The 10,897-nt window shown below is 42.0% G+C and overlaps 1 protein-coding gene across 1 annotated transcript; it reads right to left on the reverse strand.

Annotated features, from left to right (window-relative positions):
• Positions 1-2,190: 2,190 nt before the first annotated feature.
• On the reverse strand, positions 2,191-10,539 carry LOC308085449 (uncharacterized protein). The gene is made up of 11 exons (XM_080428607.1): positions 10,453-10,539; positions 8,014-8,084; positions 7,215-7,324; positions 6,270-6,452; positions 5,905-6,047; positions 5,427-5,511; positions 4,839-5,001; positions 4,340-4,533; positions 4,102-4,243; positions 3,459-3,598; positions 2,191-2,605 (listed from the first exon to the last, which is right to left on the reverse strand). Exons 2-11 carry the CDS (start codon positions 8,078-8,080, stop codon positions 2,291-2,293), a joined length of 1,542 nt encoding a protein of 513 aa, XP_080284733.1. The 5' UTR covers positions 8,081-8,084; positions 10,453-10,539; the 3' UTR covers positions 2,191-2,290.
• Between the last annotated feature and the right edge of the window lie 358 nt (positions 10,540-10,897).

Genomic DNA, 10,897 nt, shown 5'->3' on the forward strand with positions numbered 1-10,897 from the left:
AAAGATTTGCACAAATCTTTCAAAAATAGCGCTATGAGCTTGTATATGTGCTATTTTTGAATAGCCAAATTATAAAATATGGATAAAGTGGTTAAAATGATTGTAACGCTATATTCATACATTTTGCTGGGGACCCCTGGTACCATGGACTCCACTTTGAGAACTAATGTCTTTGTAAAATGTTGACTTATTTGATAAACTTGAAATTCTAACGAGTTCGCTATGAGATGTCAACTACAGATGTCATAAACGTACAGTTTGACTACTAATACTGACACATGTCAATGGTTTGGAGAAAAGTTTTGATGATGACTTGGTGTGGGACAACTTGAACAGAAACAAAAAAAAAGCAAAGTCCATCAGAATGATACAGATCTATCAGAAAGCACACGGCTTCCTTTAGACGCTCCGGGGAGATGATTCAGCTTGTTAGCAATATAATTGTAATTAGCACATCTGTTCGGCCAAACAAATCCCCCCGACCGCTTACCCATTGATCCTTATGAGGGGATTAGTTTGTCCTCTTGTCTCATCCAAGGCCATTCGTTTAGCATGTCTGCTGTTCCAGCTGCATTATCCCCGTTCGTTAGCCAATTCTCTAGCATATTGGCCTTAATCAGAAGTTCCTCCTGGGATTGGCTGAAAAACCTGAGCATGTAACTCTGTGTGTGCGTGTGCGTGCATGCGTGCGCGTGTGTGTGTGTGTGTGCGTGCAATGATCTGTGTGTTGTTTATCTGCATGGTGGGTGGATACGCTATGCCTGCACATGAGCCCATATTTGCATGTGTGTGTGTGTGCGCACACGCATGCACGTGTGTGAATGTATGCCCATGCACGTGTGAGCGATTGTGCTTTTGAGAAAAAGGAGTGTGCGTGTGCGCATTTAGCCAACCCCCCCGCCCCACCCAACTGTCGATGGCAACGGCGCCCATCAGCAACCAATCACAATAATCACCACTACACAGAGAAAAACACTGGGTTAGAAACAACCCATTCTGGGTTGTTTTTAGCCCATCCCCTGGGTAGTTATAGCACCGGCCCAGCAGTAGTTAATTTTACCCAGCAAGATGGGTTGGTCTGTTTTAACCCAGTGGATGAGTTAAAATATTCTACCCATTTCTGGGTTAAATTAACTGTACGTCTGAGTAAATGCAACCCATATCATTTATTATATATTCTACCCATTTCTGGGTTAAATTAACTGTACATCTGAGTAAATGCAACCCATATCATTTATTATATTTTCTACCCATTTCTGGGTTAAATTAACTGTACATCTGAGTAAATGCAACCCATATCATTTATTATATTTTCTACCCATTTCTGGGTTAAATTAACTGTACATCTGAGTAAATTCAACCCTTATTATTTATTATATACTCAACCCAATTGTGGGTTGTTTTATCCAAATCATGAGTTAAATAAAACAATTATGGGTTTATTCAACCACAATATATGTATTACTTTATGGTTAAACTACAGTTTAACTACAAACCTATAACAAAATACATGCTAGATTTGGTCATGCAAAGCATAATGCAATAAACACAAATGCTGGATTCTTTTAGTCATTTTATTAACCCATTAAGACCTGGAACGCATCCGTCTCATTTTTAGACATGGGATAAAAAGCATTATTTTATACTTTTGCTATTCAAAAATAGATATACAAGCTCAATATACTATAAAAGCACAATATACAAGCATAAGCAGAACAAAGAATCCGGCGTGTTTCCATAGGAACGTCATATTTAGTGAACAGTGCCATGTTGGTCCCTGTTGCGTAATAATGTCACCCTGATATGTGTTCTCTATGGGGAGGAACAACCTCATTATGTCCTGATACGTGTTCTCTGGGGTGGAACGACTTCAATGGTCCCAAAACTTTTACACCATTCGAATAAAAAATAAATAAAAAATAGCAGATCTACAAGCTCGAAAACGAGCTTCTTGTAGATCTGCTGTTTTTGATGCTGTAGTGATCAAAGTAGGGGTTAACCCTTTAAGACCTGAGGCCGATTCTACAAAATGTCTTCTGAATCTTCTGGTGTTTTCTCAAAACGTGTTTCTCTATCAGTGGTTCTCACACTTTTTCATGTCAAGGACCCCCAGAATTATATGTACCGTATTTGGCCGTGGACCCCCCCCCCCCCCCATCTCAAAATATGTTGTTCCAGGGACCCCCCCCAGAAGCAAAGATTTGAGCTCAAGCTCTTCTGCCCTCAATGACTAATGGGTACGTGGGTTGATTGGGTGGGTAATGTGTTGGGGGGTGTGTGTGTGTGAGCTCTACTGGCAAGCCAGAATTCTAGTGTGCAGAAACTCCACCATTTTCTTGGACTCTTGTAGTGGAATTCCATAGATAATACTCTGTAGGAAGTCCCACACAAGTTGACACTTTTTGGGGTACTCGATGTCAAAAATGTAGTAGGCCTTGAAGCAGACGTCGATGGCCTGAAGAAGTTTGTCCTGTTTCAAAGCCAGTCCATCTATAATTGCGAAGACCTGAGATGGTTGCTGAGAGTTGTTGCCAAGTGTCAGGACGTAGGGTTCAGTTTGGGAGTTCTTGGCTGCTTGGAGATACTCCACCATGTTGGTTCCAGGCTGAAAAACACACAGAAAAGTGAGGGTGAGTAAGGACAAAATGTCTACAAAGTATAGAAAAATAAAAGTGTATAATTAAAAGAAAAAATAATAATAAAGGTGTCAAGGGTCCATTTGTTTTCATGTTACATTATAAGAGTTAACTTATTGTTAAACATATTAATTTAGCGTCTTATCACTCCTATGGTACACACATCAACACAGCATAGTATTGTGGACAAAATGGTATCCAAGGATAACAAAATGTTCTTTAGTTTTGTCTCTGATAGGCTAAATCTCTTATCTACTGGTGGTCCATTGGTTGATAAACAGTGAGAGATGTACTGTATAGACATAGAATGCATATAAAGCGTTAACTTATATCCCCCTCGCAGCACAACGGTGGTCCCTAGGTTGATTCTTAGTGAGGAGGGTGGTGGTGGTGGTCCCTGGCTCATAATCAGTTGAAAACCCCTGCCTTATTAGATAAACCGGGAGGTATATTAACAGAAGGAATAAGCTTGTCCTGTTATACCTGTATTTGTAAAGCAATATGTTAAACTAGCAAAGAGCAGTAGTTAGCCTATTTCAGAGACATTTTGACAAGAATTAATCAATGTTATTGTTTCGGGTGGGGTGAGGTCATATCTAGATGACTAGTCAACTATTTGTCAACTTTTTAGGATTACTCGTCGACTAGTGAAACGCCGTAGTTGTGAATGCCCTACTGTGTTCTTGTCCTCCTGCTGTGTGCTGTATATGCTTTGTAGATTACACACTCAATACTTACACAAACTCATTAATTATACAACAGGTATATGTTAATGTTAAAATAAAATGGAAAGTTTCCCTTTAGATGTGCTGGTGGACTTACAGGCTGATGATGGATGAAGGCCTTCTTGCACTCAGCAATGGTGTGGCGCACCGTTTTACTGCCACGGCCACATCCAACTTTGTATGCAGTTGGGGGTAGCAAGGCTGGCAACTGCTGCAGGGCGAGATCCCCAATGTCATCTGCAGGAAGACATAGGTATCAATACGAGGTGGAACAGCATATCCTTTATTTTGTCATTCAATAGCCAACAAGAATGTAACCTATGCTGCTATGTGCAGCCAATAGCAGCTCTGCAGCTGGTTAGTTTGTAGTTTAGTTATTCCCACCATTAGGCCAGAAGCTGGCCTAACCATGACAGTTTACAAATGGAAAATAATTGACCAGTTGGGGTCCATTTGTTTCCATTTGTAACACTGTCAGTGTTACAGACTTAAGGGTCAATTTAGACCCCACTAAAGTAACCCAGAGAGTCCCTGGAATCCACTTTGAGTAACCCTGGTCTAGACGAGGCTATAGGAGGAAGGGGTGTGCCCACTGGTATTTGAAGGTGACACTACCTGAGAAGAGGAAAAGTGTGTGCTGTGCGTGCCACACCCACACAGAGAGGCTGTCAACGTAGTTGTGGACTCTTGGTACAAGAGGGACTGTCGACTGACAAAGAACCATTTCAATAATATTTTACCTAATGTTAATCCTTCGACCGGCAACTCTAACTTCCGCTCCAGTCGTGCGATCTGCAGGATCTTCTCCGCATAAACTGGGAGCCAGGTCTCGTACAGTTTGGGCGCAGCGTCCGCATGTAAGAGAAGGAAGTCCTGAGCGATCTATAAAATGGAAAACATTTTAAATCAAATTAAATGTGGCACACTACCAAAACATTATAAACAATGAATCATCACATGTACAATATTCCCTCTTACCATGCCGTTAGTTGTCAGGTGAGGGTAGTGTTCCAGAATCTGACTGGTGGTCAGATCTCTGGTGTTGTCCTTTATCCACTTTGCCCTGTACACCGCCGTGTCCTGCATATAGGTCGCAACTTGGCATAATGGTTGAGAATTACTTCTCAACCACTCTTTCAGCTGTACTGCCCGGTCATCTGATATGGTACATTCTGTAAAAAGAACAAAATGCTGTCAGTCACTAAAAGATGGATGTTTTGCGTAATCACTCATCCCTAGCAGCAATATTGTGTGTTAAAATAGTTCTAAAACAACTATAAATGCTATTGTGTGGTGTCTGGTCATACAAGCTACAGTAGTTCCAAAATTCCTCACATTCACTAAGATCAGGCTCTACTCAGATTTTCTGTCTGCGACAGTGTTCCCTAAACGTGCGCATGTTACGTTTTGGGAAAACTTAGCAAGCAAATGTGCCACATTGTTGGAACGTCATTCTATTTTTCTGTTTAGTAATGACCTGGTATGACCGCTGTTCGAACAGGACCATCCTCGGGTGCTGGTTGGGGTGCTCGGCCATTCACCCTGAACGCTGACCTCAGCTTCTTTCTGACGTTTCGCAGCCTATCCTCCAGGTACCCACAGGCTGGACGCCGGTTCTGTGCTGGGGTGTACCATATGACCTGCCAAGAAATCAAAATGTTTGATGAATAGAGATTTGGCACATTTCGTTTTTTTGACAGCGTGGCCTTGAATTAGAACAGGGTTTTTCTGCACATTTGTCTGTCCCAAGAGAAGGCCAATTATTGTCCCTGCTTCCAAGGGCATGACAGCAGTGAAAATCACACATCAAAGTAGTTTTTCTGGAAGGAGTGAGCTGTATTGTGTCTGTTAAATGATTTAGCATTTTAAGCTCAATGTATGCTTCTCAACGGTCCGTTAGTGAGAACTGCAGACATACAGGCTGACCACATGTTGTGAGCTTGTAGACTTGTAGTTTTCAGTATCAGCGACACATCACAGCAGAGCATATATTGGGCTTAATACTAGGGGTGTCACCAAAATGAATAATACATTGAAAAGCAAAAAAATGGGGAAAAAAACTCACACTGCCACTGCTTGATGAGTCTTTCAAGCAGGGAAATGCCTGAATGATGCTAGCTGCCATGGCCTTTTTGGTCTCCGTCGTAGGACTGTAAAACAGAAATAGCACAACTATTCATCATATCAAGTAGTTCCAGTGCGTTGATTTCATGTAACTAATAAACCAGTTTTAAAGGACAAATCACACCCGGTGTGTGGCTAACATAAACTTAACTTCAGTCAGTCAGTCGTCCAGTGAAGGTTGCACTGGTGCCTCTTCAAATGTTACTCCATGGTAGCTGATCTGAGCATGGTTAACAACTAGCAAATATATCCCTACTAAGGGATATATACCCCCTAAGTCATATTTTAGCTCTCAGGTAAAGTTAGAACTTGGGATAATCATACACCCTTAAAGTTGCCATTTAACCACTTAACCCCAGCATTGGTATTGTGATCCCTATTCAACATAAAACAAAGATAATTTAAATCTGTTGAAGTACTTCTCTCCAAACTTCTCTATAAGGTGAGACACCAAGATCCGGACAAGGGCACATCTCTGGGATGTGGTGATTATATGCGTCTCGTCAAGGGCCCTCACAATCGGCTGTCCGTCTGGGAACCTTGTAAGAACCTGACGGACATCCTTAGAAAATTGCAAGAAGACACAAAATTGCAGACCTATTATTGTTTAGTTAGGAATGGGATATTAATTCAAATCAATATCACCATTATTTCAAACTTTTGTCTTGATTACAATTAATGCACTCAGTGTGTCAATGTGTTGCGAGCTTGTTGAGCACCATTTTCTTTTTCATGCAAAGCAGCCAAATTTATAAGGCTTAAAGGGTATTAAAGCAGAACTTACAAACGTAGGAATTATGTGTATTGTCTGAATCATCATGAGGGCTTGGGGTTCAGTTGGAGCCAGGGGTTCAGGTGGGGTTAGGGGATCAGGTGCGGCCGATACCTCCATGGGGGTTTGGGGAGTGGCAGGAGGTGTGGCATCAGAGGCTGTAGCTTGTGCATCAGGTGCAGGCGCCGGTCCAATCTATACATAAGACCAAAGTTAATATAATAAATGTAGGACAAAGAATAGAGCACCGAAGTCTGATGTAAATGACGCATCCTACCTGGTTTGCGTTGTTCTCCCCCCTCCCCCCAATTCTTAATTAGCGAAATTTTTGCCAGAAACAGACTGACTGACTATCATAAACGATGACAACATCGCCGGGACAGTCTTTTTGTTTTTGGACCTCAATGCTTATGAGACGATTTTAAGATAACCCAACTATTCTACATGGAGAAAAACTTCTACAAACCAGGGTATGAGAGAGTGACGTCAGGACTTCGGTACTCTATTGGAATCCCCAATAGAGGACCCTTTTGAAGACAACCAAATGATATGTGGACAGTGCTGCAGCATACTTTTAGAGAGTACACTTGGGCTTCACCTTATACAAACATTAAGTGATTAAACAAAAAAGTACTTACCACTTATCACTCATTTAAAGAATGCCAGTAGTCCCAGTAATCACGTCATCCCAGTAGTCACGGCATCCCATCATTCCAGTAGTACCTTCAATCTGTCCCAGAAGTCAAGTGGTTCTTCCTACCAAGTGTCTTCTATAAGACCATATGTAACCAAATGTCCGACCACAACCACTTTCACTACACTGACAATGTGTTGATACAGAGTTGACATGGTGTACAGACCGTAAATGCACGAGAAGACCCTTGATACCCCCTGCAATTAGCTTTTGGCATTTGAAGCAAGTGTATGCCATCTTCCCGAAATAAACTATTGACTTACAAGTTCTCTAATTTTTTTAAGAAACTTCAGCCTAGGGCCTGCTCTCGGGATCAGCTGTTTGATGGTGGGATCATCTAACAGAAAGAAACTTTCCTGATCAATCCCCTCGTCTGAAAAAAAAGAGAAAAATACACATTATTTTTCCAACAGAGGAACAGAAAAAAAATAGAGCTCATGGGTTTCATCTGCAGTCATCTACAGTACCTGCAATGATGAGGACCAACACAGATGATTTAAATGAATTAATTACTTCTACTGCAAATGATTACCCTCAGCAAAGCTAATCAGACACATTTCATCACCTGGTTTTGGTCCTCAACATGACAGGTTAGAGCAGTGGTTCTCAACCTGTGGGTCGGAACCCCCCACATATTGTGAAACTGTTGCGAGGCGTTGTGAGCCTGTAGATCGTCTATTTTCACAATATGTATCCGTGTAAAGAGGTCAAACAAATGGGGGGTCCACAATTCAAATATTATTTTGGGGGAGTCGCAGCCTGAAAAGGTTGAGAACCACTGTGTTAGAGGACTACAGAAACCATGACCATTAACTCAGCAGCCATGTTTGGTGCTGAGCAAACAGTTTGAATGACAACCAGCATCCTATTTCTGACTGACACAGATGTCATTAACCTTAATCAACCTGGGTTTATCTGCTGGTCAATTGTTGTCAGTTAATCAAATAGTATAGCACAGAAAATGCATATGCTCAATACAAATGTCAAGGTATATTACAAAAAGCAGTTGTCAACTCCATTACTGTGTGACAGCAATGTATGTGGATGGGAAACATATTGTACCTCTAAATATGTCGATCAGTTCTGGTAACTGCCACTCTGTCAGTTTTTCAAAGACAAAGTTGTCCATCGATCTGAAACAAACACAAAGGAAATACAATTGGTGTTATACCTGTTCAGATATCAACATAAAAGCAAAGCAAACTAGCAGCAGAATACTATGATCTGCTATGAATATGAACCAAATGGACCCTTACAGCTCTGTAACTCTCAGAGTGTACACATGGAAATCTAGAGACAGGTGAAGCAGGGACCCCTTAGCTGAGAGACAGATGAAGCAGGGACCCCTTAGCTGAGAGACAGATGAAGCAGGGACCCCTTAGCTGAGACAGATAAAGCAGGGACCCCTTAGCTGAGAGAGATGAAGCAGGGACCCCTTAGCTGAGACAGATAAAGCAGGGACCCCTTAGCTGAGACAGATAAAGCAGGGACCCCTTAGCTGAGAGACAGATGAAGCAGGGACCCCTTAGCTGAGAGAGAGATGAAGCAGGGACCCCTTAGCTGAGAGAGAGATGAAGCAGGGACCCCTTAGCTGAGACAGATAAAGCAGGGACCCCTTAGCTGAGAGACAGATGAAGCAGGGACCCCTTAGCTGAGAGACAGATAAAGCAGGGACCCCTTAGCTGAGAGACAGATGAAGCAGGGACCCCTTAGCTGAGAGACAGATGAAGCAGGGACCCCTTAGCTGAGACAGATAAAGCAGGGACCCCTTAGCTGAGACAGATAAAGCAGGGACCCCTTAGCTGAGAGACAGATGAAGCAGGGACCCCTTAGCTGAGAGACAGATGAAGCAGGGACCCCTTAGCTGAGAGACAGATGAAGCAGGGACCCCTTAGCTGAGAGACAGATGAAGCAGGGACCCCTTAGCTGAGAGAGAGATGAAGCAGGGACCCCTTAGCTGAGACAGATAAAGCAGGGACCCCTTAGCTGAGACAGATAAAGCAGGGACCCCTTAGCTGAGACAGATAAAGCAGGGACCCCTTAGCTGAGAGACAGATGAAGCAGGGACCCCTTAGCTGAGAGATGAAGCAGGGACCCCTTAGCTGAGACAGATAAAGCAGGGACCCCTTAGCTGAGAGACAGATGAAGCAGGGACCCCTTAGCTGAGAGATGAAGCAGGGACCCCTTAGCTGAGAAACAGATGAATTTCACATCATGTGCCTCTCACAGTATTTAGCTGCCCATGCAATTGCCTATTCAAATGAGCGTCATTCAGTAATTTTAGTGCAATACCAGCAATGATAAACTGTTTTTACAGCTTTAGTAAATTTTATGTTCCATGCTTCAACCACAATTCCCACAATAATGTAAACAACATCCTAATACAATGAAATTAAATACAATAATGTCTCAAATTAAATAATATAACGGGGTAGACTAGAATGGTGACACAGTAAAGCAGGGGTCTTCAACAGGGGGTCCGGGACCCCTAGGGGGTCCTCAGAGTTACTACAGGGGGTCCGCCAAATCTTTGTGTGATAAGATTTTTCTTTTTTTACATTAACCACTTGAACCCTAGCATCACTTTTCTGAGGATAACTTTAGCCAAAAATAGCAGATCTACAAGCTCACAACGCCTCGTGAGCTTGTAGATCTGCTATTTTTTGGCAAAGAGGTATAGGTGTAGAGGGAAAAAAGAGCAGGCCAAGTAAAAAAAAAATCTGAAACACAATTTTATATAGAGGGGGTCCCTGCTTCATCTCTTTCTCAGCTAGGGGGTCCTTGGCCTGAAAACGTTAAAACTAAACAAAATGCTGCTGTCAAAATCAACACTAGTTTCAAAGAAAGAAAAAAACACATCTGATTGTACAGGCAATTATTTTTCATGTACTGTGGGGGGGGTCCCCTCGTGATTTTGAAGGGGTCCCCAGATGACAGTGAAGTAATAATTTAAGGACTTAGCATCAAAAGTAATCAACTATATACTAGAAAAGGCGAAATTATCAAAAAAAATAAAAGGCACAAATTGTGAAAATAGCAGTTCTACAGGGTTTTGTACAGAAGTCACATAGACAAGCCACACCCAACAAACTACAATACCACATTTCAGTAGCCAGATTGTGTAGGCACATTGAGAGGACAATGTGTTCAGCACGCGATATAATCTACACATCAATGAATCAAGCAACTATAGGCTATGCCTTTGTTTACAAGTGCCCACAGCTAGTTAGCTGTGTAGCCATGGCCTGTCACTTTCAGCAGACTGTGCATGCTTGAACGGCAACGTGATGTGTTTATAATAGAAATTAGAGATCAGACCAGAGTTCAGAATGTATAAAAGAGCCAATTGCACTCGCGCCAAACATTTGAGTTAGTTAGCTTAGCTGCTTAGCACCATGGGCCAGCAGCACATTCCAGTTCCTCTGCATGTTTAACACGACGTCAAGGCATGCTATGAAAGGTTGAGACAATAATACAGTGCAAAACAAAACACTATTTTACCTTGAATGGAGTTCTTCTTTCGTGCCGTTGTTTGTAAATGGTAAGAATAGCGACGCACGTTCTGGCTCTCTGCAGACTCTCTCTGTGTGACGCTGGGCGCGCGCGGAAGCAGGAAGTGGAGGAGGACTGGGGGGAGGCGGGGTGTGGAGGATTTTGACCGGATAGGGAGGGCGGATTCCAGACTTTTAGGATTCTGATTCTTTAATTTATAAATAATTATAATAGTAAAGAAACATTCCTTGATCCATTAATTATATTAATTACTCCACTTCACTCTCAGGATGTTTTAGCCTATTAAAAGTGGTGATACCACAGTATTATTTTAATGCACATAAGAGATGTAGTTTAAAATATAATATAAATAAATAATATACTCCCCTCAAAGAAAACATGACTTTTAGATTGTATAATGCAAATGTTTTTATTCGTACTGTACCACTTTGAT

The sequence above is a fragment of the Gymnoscopelus braueri genome, assembly GCF_963280865.1.
Source record: "Gymnoscopelus braueri genome assembly, chromosome: 1".
In the NCBI taxonomy this organism is placed as follows: Eukaryota; Metazoa; Chordata; class Actinopteri; order Myctophiformes; family Myctophidae; genus Gymnoscopelus; species Gymnoscopelus braueri.